General features: G+C 36.6%; 2 protein-coding genes across 5 annotated transcripts in view; one reads left to right on the plus strand and one right to left on the minus strand.

Moving 5' to 3' along the window:
- Nucleotides 1-994: 994 nt before the first annotated feature.
- LOC129577384 (zinc finger CCHC domain-containing protein 8 homolog) lies at nt 995-3,579 on the plus strand. Its single transcript, XM_055464314.1, has 3 exons — nt 995-2,144; nt 2,212-2,334; nt 2,584-3,579. The coding sequence occupies exons 1-3, from the start codon at nt 1,347-1,349 to the stop codon at nt 3,406-3,408; spliced, it is 1,746 nt and encodes a 581-aa protein (XP_055320289.1). The 5' UTR covers nt 995-1,346; the 3' UTR covers nt 3,409-3,579.
- Nucleotides 3,580-4,093: 514 nt separating this feature from the next.
- LOC129577385 (protein rhomboid) overlaps nt 4,094-14,836 on the minus strand; it is a 67,068-nt gene continuing 56,325 nt past the window's right edge. For all 4 annotated transcript variants that reach the window (XM_055464315.1, XM_055464316.1, XM_055464319.1 and 1 more), the window contains 5 exons: nt 12,216-12,328; nt 11,087-11,204; nt 7,840-7,982; nt 7,089-7,357; nt 4,094-6,797 (listed from right to left, as the gene is read on the minus strand). In XM_055464315.1, the coding sequence (XP_055320290.1) occupies nt 6,493-6,797; nt 7,089-7,357; nt 7,840-7,982; nt 11,087-11,204; nt 12,216-12,328 (948 nt within the window). In that variant the 3' untranslated portion in view covers nt 4,094-6,492. The remainder of the gene's footprint in view (nt 6,798-7,088; nt 7,358-7,839; nt 7,983-11,086; nt 11,205-12,215; nt 12,329-14,836) is intronic.

Raw genomic sequence — 14,836 nt, forward strand, 5'->3', positions numbered from 1 at the left:
CAACCACAAACAATATAAATATATTTCAAATTTCATCAGCAATGAAAACGATTTTTTTTTAAGTCAACACCTAAACAGCGCATAATTTAATTAGAATGTACATATTTATTCACTTATTTATAATGCATATCACCTTTTTATTTTTCAACCAAAAAACTGCAAACGAGTGAATGAACCTCTTTTTCGTACCCAGGTTTAATGCTCCCGTTTCAATTGATAAATAATAAATATCAAAATCGTTCACCACAAATTAGGAACGCATTTTATATTAACAAACAAAAATGACCCAAGTAAGTAAATATAACACTTAATCATTCGGTTGATTCGAATCAACAAAGATCTTTTGAGCCAACGTTGCTCCGAATCACTTGGATTCTTTGACAAAATTGCAACATTTTCGAATGGGATTTCCAGCTTTTTCTTCTTTTTTTTTTTAAACAAAAAGACCAATACTTTGACGGGAATTAAATGAATCGATTCATGGTGATTCAATCATCGTGATTGTACTAAAATGGATCAAAATGGGGAAAATATAACATTTTATGAAGAGAAAAATTTGTCCATAATTATTTTAATGTTTTTTCTGTGATCTTCAATTCGCAAAGAAAAAAATTCATCAATAATTGTAATCAATGCTTCTGTTGGTCGAAAATCGAAATCAAACGCGTTTTCCTCAATGGTTTTAAATAAGCAATTGTTCGCATCATTTCTGACTAGAATCGATCCAGCAAAATATTGATCAACTGAAAGTTTCATTTGCCATTTGAAATAGCTCTATCACAAGAAATAAATGTTAATAAAAAAAAAAACGTTAAAATAGCTCATAAAATGAGACTTTTGCCGAATCAATCGAAAAGTTTGTAAAGTTTCCAACAACTTGCGCAAGTGGAACTTGTTTGAAAAAGCTTCATGTGCGAAGTTTCATTGTTTTAGTACAAATAAACCGTGTGTACTAAATCACGTGAAACTCACGTTATCCATGGCACAAGTCCGCATCCACTTGACAGATGTGCTGTCAAACAAACTGCTGTCGAAACGCAAACCATCATTACAGCAAACTAGAATTGTGTTGCAGTTATTTTAGTCATACATTTGTGGATGATAATACAAAATTCCGAATTTTGTTTACATTGCCATAGCATTTTTATTGAAATTCGTCATTGAATTGTCAAAATTGTGTAGAGTGTAAATTGGTTGAGTGGAAATTTGCCACACAAACAACAAGAGGAGTGCATCGATGTTACCAACCAAGCGATTCAAAAAAAATTGATTGAACACATACAAAACCGAATACGGAATTGTCCAAAAAAAAAAAAAAATAAATCCATCAAAGCACCGAATGAATCATGGAAATACAAAGTGAAGCAATAACTGCGCCCGTTCAAAATGACCAAGTTGAAGAAGTGATAACCAACGGCAATGATACCGTTGCCGACGATGATGTGAATATGAATGCTTCGGAAAATTCTAGTCATCAAGTCAACGGGAGTCACAGTGAAACCAATACCGAAAATGACTGTTTGGTGCGACTGGTTTTTCGCGATAGTAGCACATTCGATGAATTGCATCAGGTGATTGGCCAATGTATACGTGATGCATTGTTTTCACTACAGAAGCGCGCCAATTTGATTGTTGAAAAAAGCGAAAACTGCGTTAAAATCAACGAGATCTCAGATGACAATGAGGAGAGTATGTTCATGGTTGATACACTGCCCACAGAAAATGCAAACGAATCCGAAGTCCCCGATTACAACTCAAGCCAACTTGAAATGCACGAAGAAGAAGCCACATCGAATGATGCTGAAGCAGATGATGGTGGCAAACCGAAGATGGGCAACTGTTGGAATTGTGGCGGTGATCACACTATGAAAGATTGCAAAGAGAAACGTGATTCGGCGGCAATTAGCCGTGCCAAACAGTCATTCATACAAAAGACTAGAACGGAACGATATCATTTGGAAGCTGAACAGAAGTACAGTCATTTGGTGCCGGGTCAATTGAGCGATAATTTACGCCAGGCACTCGGTTTGAGGTCGCGTGAACTGCCGCTGTTCATTTATAAAATGCGATTGTATGGATATCCACTAGGCTGGCTGGAAGAAGCTAAAATCAACCACTCTGGACTATCACTGTTCCATTCTGAGGTGAGCGCAGCAAGTTCCATTTTTTAATGTGATCAATTCTAACGATACATTTTTTTTTCTGTGTCAGGATACAAGCAGTGATGACAAAAAGGATGACGAAGATGGAGAGGTCGACAAAGTCGAATATGATGCATCCAAATTCATTGAGTATCCCGGTTTCAATGCAGCCATTCCATCGAATTTGATTGATGTAAGGGAGTTTTCGATTTTTTCTGGTTTTACAAAAAAAAACTTGTTAAAGATCGATTTTTTGGCACAGAGTTTCCGTATTGAGTTGAATTTGTTGTTTATATTTCGAAAATTTTGGAGAAAACTCAATTTTGGTCCGGCAATTTAAATTATTCGATTTTCGAGAAGAAGAAAAAAAAAAAAAAAAAATCGATCATCAACGGTGAAAACATGATCAAAATCTTAAAATATTTCTTTTTCCCCGATTCAGGATGGCGATTATTACCGAGTGCCTCCGATGATCTTTGAGCACAGCAAAGAAGGTTTGATTCAATCGTTGCAAAATAATTTGACAAAAACTTACAAGCGAAAGCGTCTAAAGCTTGATGTTAACGAGACGCCAGCGATAGACAATGTAAAAGGTGACGATATGGATATTGAAGCAAGTGACAGTGAAAATACACCGATGCTATTTCCGCAACCACGGCCCGTGTTGGATGAAAGCAACTCAAATACTGTAGCTGACGAAGCTTCGCTGCTCGAATTGGAACGCAGGCAAGAAGAGTTGCGAAAAGCGCTGGAAGATGCGAATTCATCTGATTCAAATTCATTGCCATCCGACCAAAATAACCAGCAACAAAACGACGATAACGAAACGCCCCAGCCAGAATCCAATGAAGCCACACAAGAGAAATCCAATGAGACAATCGAATCAAATTCCAATCAAAATAATACTGTTGAAACAGATAGTCCCGAAAGTCCAACTGGTGATGAATTCGTGACCGAAGTGTCAATAGCCGAAACCACTGCGGAATTCATTGAAACGACAGAAAGTGTAGCGATTTTGAATACTCCAGTACCATCGACGACCGGTCATTCGCGTGAATCTGTCTCTGGAACGCCGCTCATCAAACAAGTGTCACCGTTTACTCGACTACCAGGTGGCGAAATGTGGTCGGTCGGCGTGAGCGATGTCATCGATTTTGAAAATCTACCCGAAGCAACTGGTAAATATGGTACAATGAAGGGACTCATCGATAAAGTTCGCACGGTTGTTAAACGAATAAACGACGACACCGAACACGATTCGTCATGACACATTAGCGATGATAGTTAAATAAAACAAATCGATCATTGAGAGAAAACATTTTAAATTCAAATTTTGGAAATAGGAAAATGTTCGCAAAACAAAACAAAAATCAAGCCTGAATGCCAGGTATAACGCCTCTTTGAATAAAACAAATTACACACGAAATTAAAACGTCAATTTTGTTTTTTTATTTTTAAAAAAATCATTGTATTTTTATTTGTCCATCGGTTTTGTTTTGTTGTTGTTGTTTTTCAGGTGTGTTGTAATTAAATAAGACTTGTTTTGTGCTCTACATGTACATATACGAATTTATACATTAAATTGTGTTCGTTTGTGTGTGTGTGGCTGTGTGATAGCTTTAAAGCTGATATTCACTTGATGCATCTACTAATCGATTTGAATAAGATGTGCAGGTGAGAATTAAGTATGCTTTCAAAAAAGAAAAAATCTAGTGAAACAAACAAGAAAAAATTGGACAAACCGAGAAAGCAAACAATGTTTGTAGCCTCGATTCGAAAAGGGGAATAAAACCGTTCACTCGCTTCTATTCACACTTCAAACGGTGCCACACACAAAACCAATTAGTTCTTTTATTTTTTCTTGTAAATTCTAAAAACCAAACGAATTAAAATCTAAATTTGATCCACAAAGAAATAATTTTTACACAAATTTTACAAGGGTGATGTGATAGATTACTTAAAATGTACGAATTGGAACAAAATCGATGCTTAATGATAATTCCTTAAAAAAAAAACTCATGTGGTTTTTTTTTCTAAATTTTATTTTATCTTGAAGTATATAGTGACTAGCTTTTGGTCGCTCTCTGCATTGGAATCAATTGCAAACGAATAATAATTTCTTTCCCCATTTTTTTCTAAGAAAAAAAAAATCTAAATGCTTCAAAATGCGAGGCAAGCACAAAGAAGGGTAAAATTTCTATCATGCAAAAAGACTCGCATTTTCATTACCAAATTTTTTATTTCTTGAAAAAAAGAGAGAAAGAAACCAAATTTGCGAGCGCTTTGAAAAAGAAGGTATTGAATAATTTGTGTTGTGTTTGTTTTTAGCTTAGGCCAGCTTAGACTTAGAGAATTTCATTGGTAAAATTAGAGTTTATGACATATAAATTAATGCTTTTTCGTTTACATTCTATTGCTATGTTGCAGATACGTGTTTTTTTCTTCTTTATTTCATTAACGTACGTTTCGGCAATGTTTTTTTTTCCTGTTGTTTTTATTTCATTTTTAATGTACTATTTTATTTCGGTTGCTTTAGTTTCGAATTCATTTTGACATTGTATGAGGCTAATTCATTGTAAATTGGTTTTTATTTTCTTTCTTTCTGTTTCTAACTATAACTTTTATTATGTATGTTAATGTTTAATCAGTCTATGGATTGGATTTAGTTCATGCACAGTGATTATAATCATCAAAATGGATTTGTGCAGCTCAACCAAGCAATTTGGTTTGGTTTGGTGTGGATTAAATTGCAAGAGCGCACGCGCGCACGCGCGCATACATAAGATCGTTTGCTGTTGATGATGAGAATGACTGTACAATGACATAAAAAAGAAGAAATAATACAGTATACGATAACCGGCTGTGGAACTGTGTGTGTGTGTGTGATGCATGCAACATATGTATATTTGGGCAATTTTTCTTTTCACTCAATGGAAAGAAAAAAATTAATTGGTTGTTGTTGTTTTATCATTTGTCAGCCGTCCGTATCAATCGATGCTGCCGCTGCTGTTATTAGATTTGGCAAATTTTTTGAAATGTTGCACACTTCAAGCAACACAACCACCGCTTCGATGATAAATGGCGTGCAATCGATGAAAGATGACGGCGACGATGATGAAAAAGCATAAATGCACGCGCACAATTAACGATTCAAACGTTAAAGTCTTAATGCAATTTAATTATTTCTCATTATTTCATCTTTCTACACCTATTCAATAAAATTAGTTATTTTTTCTTGATTTATTTCTCGAGTGTGTTTTTTTTTACTTCTTCATCTTGAGTTTTTTTCTATTTTTCGTTTCACTTGATAGCTTTGGTATTATCGAGCTTTCATGCTACTCTCTTGATGTACGACTGTCTACATCCAATCATTTGATGTGTATGCATTTAGTAAGTTGTTTCGTTTTTCTACAGTTTATTCTTTTCTTCTCCGCTGTTTTTTTTTTGTTCTCTCCACATATTTTCACTTTTCACTCCATTGATTTCAATTTAACTATATACAAAATTGGCTCCTCATGCACCATGCACTATGCTTTTTTTCCCTTCTCCATCCTCTTCTTCTTTTTCTCACTCTTTCGTAACTTTTTCTGAACTTCTTTCTCTTTTTTTTTTGCATCATTCATAAATCATTTCGTAAATTAAATAATAGTAGTTTTTTGTGTCTGTTTTGCTTGTTGCTCGTGCGCTTTGCACGGGGAGCGTATTCGACCAAAAAAAAAACAATAAGTTAATAAATTAAACTAAATTATAAATGCTCTCGGGAATCGCATATGTTGCTTTTGCCTAAAACGTCAATGTCATTAGCAGCATTGACGTTCTACTGACTTAAAAGCATTGAAATGTCAATTGCTTTGACGTTCTAGGCACAAATTTCCGAGAGCCTTTGATTTAATAAAACATTGTTAATTAAAAAAAAAAACCTATTTCATTCTCAGGGCGGTGTTCCATCTTTCGAATGGGAATGAACCAGAGGAGAGAGAGGAAAAAAACGTAATTTAATAATGATATATTATATTATCGTTTTGATCCAAAAAGATATTTGCACGGAATGATTGATTTGTGCGGCGTGCACTGGAACTGGCTGCCGTTGCCTCTGTCTCTGCCACCGCCACCACCACCATCACCGTAACAACCAACAGCAGCAATTTATATCGGTAACAACGATTGTGCACATTTTCAATGGTCTCATGCACACGATGAGAATGAATATGCCATAAATATGAGTGTATGATGTTGTTGTTGCTGTTGTTTTCTCTCTTTCCGTCTTTCCAATTTTTTTCTCTCTTTCTTCTCTCCATTTCTTGCTCCATGTTTCGCTGTTCATTCACAGTTCTGACCATTGTTTTCATTTTCATATGCCAAAATCGCCGAATAACTGTTTTTTAAAGACTTCCTCGTTTTCTTCAAATTTCTGTGCGGTGATTGTGTTGAGTAGATTGTAGACGATGGCAAATATTGTGCATGCCGAATAAACGCCCAGCGCAATCCACCAAATGAGTTGTTCGTGTAGTTTTTGTTCGAAACTTTTGAGAACGAGCAGACCAATGGTGAGGCCGGCCAGTGCACCCGTTAAATGTGCAATGTAGGAAATGGACGGCGCGGTTGTCGGTTCGATTGCATACCGTGTATAGATGGCAAAACCCACATCACATGACGCTATAATTTAGGAAAATACACAATAGAAGAAGAGAAGAAAAAAAACATTGATTAGAATTGCGTATGTAGTATGTATGAGAGAGAGAGAGAGAGAGAGAGAGAGAGAGAGAGAGAAATGAAGTTGAATGAAGAAAAAAAAGGGTCAATTGATCGATATATTTTTTTTCTTCCATTCAAGCGAAATTCTAGTGAAGCAGAAATGAGAACGCGCACTAGTTATTCTCTCGAATTTTTTTTCTTCCTTGTTCGCATATTATTTTCGCATCGTATGCACGATATATGTTTACTTACCGAAAAGAAAAATGCCGACAATTCGAATGATGCCATAGTGCATATTGTTGTAGTTCAGCATGACATTAGCTAAATGTGCGGCCAGAAGAGCGTACACACCACCACTGGCACCAACTAAATACACTTCCGGATCGAATACGCTGGTGCCCATCGAACCAGCTAATACACCGGCCAAATAGACGCAACCGATGCGCGTTGAACCATGTACCATTTCTAATGGTAAGCCCACCAGAAGTTGTACAATTAGATTGAAAGCCAAATGAAACCATCTGGAACCGAAATTAAAGTCGAAAAGAAAAGAAAAAAAAACGAAACAGAAAAATTAATATTTGGTTTTGGTTTACAAAAAAAAAACGAAGTCGATTAAAACAATGCCGAACAAATTTATCATACAACAATACAATTCTCTGGTAGTCAGTCAGTCATTTTTTTTTCACTTCAAGTTTTTTTCTTCGTTTTTAAATGCATTCGAAATGGAAATTAGTCATTTTTTTCCCTCTCTATCTTTGCACTGTGTGTGCGTGTGCGTGCGCGCGCGCTCTCAATTTTCACACAATTTTTCAAATCGAACGTGAACAAATATCATTAGTTGTGGTGTGAAACGGTTGGACGACGAATAGTGAGGGAAACAAATGAACATGCAAAATGCAACTGACACCATCGATTAATGTTGTACAAAAGAATGTGTTACGCTTTAAAGACTCGCTTATTTTCTTTCTTTTTCTTTCATTGTTATCCATGTGTAACTTACCCGGCATGTAAAACCATATAGGTACCGAAACGCCATAATTCCTGCCGTTTGTCGGGCCGATAGATGAATAACGAATCGATCGGAATGGGACCGGCCGGTTCAAGTTGTCCTGACATCAGCGAATAGTATGCAAAAAATCCCAACTGTCGGAAGAAGCAAACGGAACGAACGAACGAAAAAAAGAATTCTTATTAATAAACCAGAACCGTTTCGGTAAGACCACTTAAGATAAAAAAAGACTAAACAAGCATATTGCACCGAAACGATGATGGCGTTTCTAGAGCTTTGTCGCAAGTGCCAAATAGCGTTGTTTCAACCAATAAATGTGATAACGAAAATGTATATCCAAAGAGAAAAAAAGCCAACGAAGTAAAAAAAAGAAACTTGAGATGAGAAACTGTATCATAAAATATACATTCACTCGTGCCGCTGATCGCTTTCGGTTGTTGGCTCATTTTGGCACCCAGAAGAAACAACAACAACGAAAAACCCATAAAAATTATTACGCTTCGTGGCCGAAAAGATGATATGATTTTATTTGGCGGCACAAACACAACTCACATTTCGTGTCTTTTCTCTATTCATCTATCTCGTTTCGTCTCAATTAATCCGACCAAAAAAGACGTAAAATGTTGTTTTGCGGTGCGTTTTCATCGCACTTTTCATGTGTTGCAGTTCCGATTCGGCAGAATGAACTGAGTTAGAGAGAGAGAGAGAGAGAGAGAGAGAGAGAGAGAGAGAGAGAGAGAAACAAGAGGGAAAAATCGACAACGATGATGAAAATAATGAACACACGCGCTCTTGGTGCGAGCTCACGTCGAGATCGTTTGTTAATGCTTGGCTTTTTTTATAATTCTTTCTTTTTGGTTGGTGAGCCGGTGTGTGCATCAACTTTTATTCGGATAATTACAGGTCGATTTTGTTTAATAGGTAGCAACAAAAATGGAATGGAAAAACTATCAGCCCATTCGCGTTCTCTCTGTCGGTGTGTGCTTGTGCACATGTGCTCACCGAAAATTGGCCAAAAACAGAAAAAAACACCACGTTCGTTCGTTCGTTTGGCTCATCATTCTCGAAAATGTGCACGTACGCTTGTGTATCATAGCTGTACACCATCATCATCATCATCATCAAGAGGCCGCATTCCGTTGGAAAATGTTATGTTAATGCACGGGGCAATTTTGGATTCGATGATGAAGTCTTTGTGGTGCTAAGAATATGAACGACAATGTCGCTTTTATCGAAGCAAATTGATATGCATTTTTGTCATTTCTCTCCTCCTCTCTCTCTCCCTGCGTGTGTATTTATTTGGGCCATCTCTTAGCGCCACACAATAATTTCTCGTCATTTTCGTGTGCCACACGATTCATGACAGTCTCATTCTCATTTGAATTTTCGTCGTCGCATCGATTCGATAATTGTGTACTTTGGCTTCGCTTTATTGATATATCAACAACATTGTATGCATGTTTTCAATGCAATTCCTAGAAAAAAAATGCGTTAGCCGGTTGTTGACGTGTTTTTTTTTCCTTCACTCAGCTCTCTCTCTCGATCGCGGTTGTGTTTTTATTTGTGATTCACTAATGCAAATAGTGCTTTTCCGCGCACGCGCTCAAACAACATCGTCATTACACATTTTGCATCGAAGTATACACACCTTCGAAGAATTAACCGAATTGAATGATGAATGAAAAACGGGCAGGAAACAAACAAATGCACAGACACAAAACTTGACCACGTGAAAAAAAAAAACAACAATTTTGTTCAACATACTTTTTCGATTTGAATTATTGAATGTATTAAAAGTGGTTTTTTTTCTACTCTCTTGCGTTCTTTTCAAAACAAAGAATGCATGAAATATTAGACGAAGTTGGGCGAGCAAACGAAGGAAGAGACGAACCAGAATGGGAAAAAGAAGCAGAAATAAATTATAATAAAATATGTTCAAAGAAGGTGAATAAAAATGCGCAAGGATTCAGTTGAATGGGCAGAACGAGCGATTGACATTAAGGTGTTGATGTGCAATGACATTCTAAACAGGGGGAGGCAAGCCAATTTAATTGAAAGAATGTCGATTTACATGCAGACCGGCCATGGTCTATTGTATTAATTGTTTCCTTTTTTGCGCACTTGCGCTCTTTTGTGAGAAAGGAAATGCGTATTTCTTTGTTTAGTACTTCAAATGTGCTGCTCGTATCGGAGGTGAACAAAAGCAAATGGGAAAAAACGACAGAGAAAGAGACGAAGAAGATGTTTGCGCGCAGCAAGTAAAGACTCAACGAATTAATTAAGTGTTCTTTGACACTTGAGCTTGCACACAATCATCATTCGCAGCTAGAAGTGAGCGGCGCGTATTTCGGTTTGTTCACTAAAAAAAATGTGCACAATTCATCCAAACAATTAATCATGCGATGCGATGTAATCAGTTTTCAAGTCGGATATTAAGCAATCAGCCGCAATTTTACATTTCATCGCGTTGTTTCAATTCCGAAACGAATCTTAAGTGTTAATGCACAATGATCGCACGCGTTGTAAGCTCGGTGCATTAGTCGAGTTGCCGATTTGTTTTTTTTAGTTTGCATGCATAAAGCATATCAGACTTATTAAGATAGTCTCATCGTACGTTCGTTCAAAACGCCGCCGTCGTCGTCATCGTCGACATCAACCACGCATTTCCGCTGCAAAAACACACTCACGACAAAAAAAAAATAGAAAGAAATTCGCTGGAAATTGTCGATTCGTTGCTGTGTATGTGGATATGTTTGAGTTGGTATAATCGGTTGTTATGTTTCCTCGGCTAATTAATCGATTTACGTGGCCCATCCTTAAAACGTTGCGTTCGTGCGTTATTGCGATGAGGCAACATTTTCAAAACATTTAATTATCGGCAGTGTGTATTGCTCTCTCTCTCTCTCTCTCTCTCTCTCTCTCTCTTTCAGGCCATTCGTTTGTTGTTCATCATCATTTTATTTTCTATTGTTTCATTTTCGGAAATTTCACATTTCGATTTCATTAGACAATCAAATTAGACAATCTTTTTGATCAAAATGCGTAAATATCTACTTCTTCTCTTTGGATAACATTTTTTCAAAATATCTAAAGAAATAATTCAACCAATATTCGAGCGCGAATCCAAATTGAAATGACAAAAATTACGTATTGCCTTACGGCAACCGCCGTCGCTCGAAAACTGTATTGAATTGAATATAAAACAAAAAGATGATGCGATTCTTGATTAGAATCTTACCTCGATTATAGTGATCAGCAGTATGAACAGCGGTGGCGGACAACATGAATAACTGTCTGCATAATATTTCCGGTCTCGTTCCTCCGGTAGCACTTCCATTGCAATTACGTGAACCATTCTATAGGAACATTTTTCGAAAAGAAGCACAAGAACAGAGAAAAAAAAAATAAATAAATTTACAATTAAAAAATTGATGGGTAAAGAAAGGCAATTTTTCAAACCAACGGCCAACTACCAAAGATAAAGAAAAATTGTTGTGCACAATATGCTTTCTATTTACTACTAGTAGTGTGCCTACTGCCTGGTTGTTGCTGCGCTTGCCACAAAATGCTTGCCCGAGCACCACACTCGGCTAAAAAATTCTGTGTTTTCGGTGTCGACGATTTCACATAAATTGAAACATATCATGGAACATAAATACAATGTTACATGCACGGTTATAATTCATTTAATGAGTGCACCGTGTGGATGGTGTGCGATAATTATATTATTAGCTCGACGTTTTCCACCGTACAGTGTTTTTTTTTCTTCTTTAAAACTTTTTTTTTCGTTCGTTAGTTCATTCGTTTGTTTTATATTATTATTATTATTATTGCGTGGAATGTATTTTGGACACAAAACCAAATGCGCGCCCGTTGAAGATAAGCAGTTCATATGTTTTGTATGAAAAAAAAAAACGAAAGAAAGAAAAAATCGCATCAAGTTCCATGCAACCATTTTTGGCCGGGGCTGCCGTCAAGGCTCTAACACCATCAGTTAAATGTACCGTTACGCCTTGAACAACCGAATTGTTGAACAAACGACCGAATGAACGGAATAAAAAAATATTGTGTTTATTAACAATTTACAACGCAACTACTTTACATTCACGATATTATTTCTTTCGCTTTTGTCGCTCGCTCTCTCTCTCTCTCTCTCTCTCTCTCTCTCTCGCTTCACTTAATGTTCATTTACAAAGGTTGATTATGTGAAATGAATTTATGCTCGGTCTGGCTAATTTTTAACACTTTGTCGTCGTCATCTTAAAATGCAAGCGAGAACGATGCCATGCAACAACATGTAACAGTGGGAGAAAAACAACAACAATTGCGGAAATAAAAAAGCGAAACTGATTTTTAATGCCACTTACCTTTGAAATAGTGGTTGGTACTCGTTTATAATATGAAAATCGTTCTCAGAGCAAACTTCGCGATCTCGATGATGAACGGCACACTTGAAACTGCGTGATCGCTTACCGCTCATCTGTAATTTTGAAGAGAAAAACAAAACGCGTTTAGTTAAATGGGCTTTAAAAAAAAATTATTTCAAGTGTAAGTGAAGAACACTTAATTATATAATCTATTAAATTTTCTCATTTAAAATTTAATGAAAAAAATATATAGAAAATTATATGATAATGTTTGGTATTTGTTTAAGTTAAGTCAAGATGTTGGTGTTACAATTAAATTAATTAGCTAAATGAATGCAGCAAACGTGGTTGTGCGCTGCACATCGATGTAACGCATTCAGAGTGTGTACGTGAATGGCATTAGATAATGGACGGTTACATGAGACTGTTTTTTTTTCTATGCAGCACCGTGTGGACACGAAGGACTTCATCTTAGAAAACAAAAGAAAGGTTGAATATCTTCGATTGTTGTTTTGTAGAGAGCGGTCACATTGGCACCGGTCGCTGCCGCCGCTACTTAAATTCCATTTTCAACGTAAAATGATATACGGTGATGTTTTCGGTCTTCTTATTCAATTCAATATCATGTTTCGTCGTTTGTTCACTCTTTTTTTCATTCTGTTGGATAGAAAATTCGCTAGAAAAGCAGCAAAGTACACACGCACAATGTCAATTACAACCATACGAAATGAGACCAATGAAAAGAATTAAAGACTTTGAACTAAATACTCGGCAAACATTTTGTTTGTTTTGTGTGTGCGGAAAAAAAATAAAGAGTAGTCGCCAAACTGAGCAGAGCAGAGCAGAGCAGTAGCAACAGTAGTAGAATATACAAAATACAACAAACGCGCATTGCAATTACATCAGTATGACGAATTAAATGGATGAATGTTGGTATTTAAAGGTAGGATTTTATGTTGCACGATTATAGTGTTGTGCGCGCGGAAAAAAAAGCATGCGACTTTGGTCATTCAGAGGGAGACACAGCTACATACACCATACAGAAGTCACATTACCCAATTTCTTATTTGCATTTGGTATATTTTCATGGCACGCGATGTACGGCATTATGTTTTTATTTTTATTTTTTGAGTGTATCTATCTTCATTCCACGATTTTTGTTCATTCTTTTTCGTTGCCATCGTTGATGATGACGACGACGACCATTCTTTGTGGTACATTTGAGAATGTGTGCACAATTTTAAGCCCTGCTAATGATATTGGTTTTTCACTTGAAATTCTACACATACGGTTGCATCAAGAAAAAATAATGAAACGAAACGAAACGAAACGAACACACAAACCCGTAGCAATTCACGTGCTAAAATGTGCTCATATCACTCACAACAAACAGCAGCAAGTGAACCGCGAGGCTTTTCACATTTCGATTTGAAAGACACAACAAAAGAAACTCGGCTGCAATGGAATGAATTATCGAAGGTACTTGCTTCGAACATGCCCGAACCCGAACAACAAACTGCGAGACTAGAACACAATCCGCCAAGGTATTTATTAATAAAGAGAGAAGAAACAAACGGTGGTATTATTTCTTTTTTTTTCTTCTTTTTTTTTTCTTCAAAAAGGTGAAAAACAATTCGAAATGTGAAAAATTGGAGTGAATTAATGTGAAATAATAAAAAAAAAATCAGAAACATGCACAACACACACACACACACCGAGAGAGAAAATGATCAAAAAATGGAACGCACCGACAAAGCATGAAGAAAAATAAGATTGTAGCAAAATGCTGAAACAAAACTCAAGCCATGAAACCAGTGTATATGAGAAAAATGTGTAATTGGACGCTGAAATTTAATAAGTACAAGCTTGTGCGTTAATATGGGCTAAATGTTTGTTGGTCTCGTGCACATTGGCCTTTTTGGCCAACGTTGAAACAATACAAATGGGGGGTCAAAAATCACTTTGCCATCGTTTCGTTTCTTTTCGAATTTTTTTTCTTCATTTCTTTTTGTTTCTTCGTTGTCTCGCCGCCACGCTCAAATCAAACTGCACTAAATAAACAATTAATAAACAAATTAGCATAGACATGTGTGTGTTCGTTTCGTGTCCATCGCATTCGAAATGCGAGAGAGAGAGAGAGAGAGAGAGAGAGAGAGAGAGAGAGAGAGAGAGAGAGAGAGAGTGAGAACCGTATGCAGAGCAAGGCTTGCGATTACATTGCTGCTCGTTGTTTTTCGCATCTAATCGAAACCTGCAACAATGGCCACATTTTTCGAGTGGTTTTGCATCGTTCGTCGAAATTCATTTCTCACGAGAGAGCGCGCTCGAGTTGGAAAAGTATGCAGAGCTGCGTCACCGTTACCACACAAAGGATGCCATTCATTCTATTCAACGATGTGTGATTGGAATTTTTGTGAATTGCTGCTGCTAATGCTGCTGCTGCTGTTTCCATTTTACCCGTGTTAACTATGAAATACGGGACTTTTTCAACACGCTAATGCGAATTTATTTGGCATTTGGCTTTTGTTTTCGCAAAAAGGGAGAGAGAGAGAGAGAGAGAGAGAGAGAGAGAGAGAAATATGCTCATACACTCGTATACTCGAATACACAATCCATTTTGC

This window comes from Sitodiplosis mosellana, unplaced genomic scaffold (genome assembly GCF_009176505.1).
Source record: "Sitodiplosis mosellana isolate CC-2019 unplaced genomic scaffold, AAFC_SMos_1.0 Smas_scaffold_6197, whole genome shotgun sequence".
Classification (NCBI taxonomy): Eukaryota; Metazoa; Arthropoda; class Insecta; order Diptera; family Cecidomyiidae; genus Sitodiplosis; species Sitodiplosis mosellana.

Coding starts and splice junctions, on each gene's coding strand:
- LOC129577384 (XM_055464314.1), top strand. CDS start 1,347: ATGGAAATACAAAGTGAAGCAATAACTGCGCCCGTTCAAAATGACCAA. Junction 2,145..2,211: donor TATCACTGTTCCATTCTGAG/GTGAGCGCAGCA, acceptor TTTCTGTGTCAG/GATACAAGCAGTGATGACAA. Junction 2,335..2,583: donor TTCCATCGAATTTGATTGAT/GTAAGGGAGTTT, acceptor TCCCCGATTCAG/GATGGCGATTATTACCGAGT.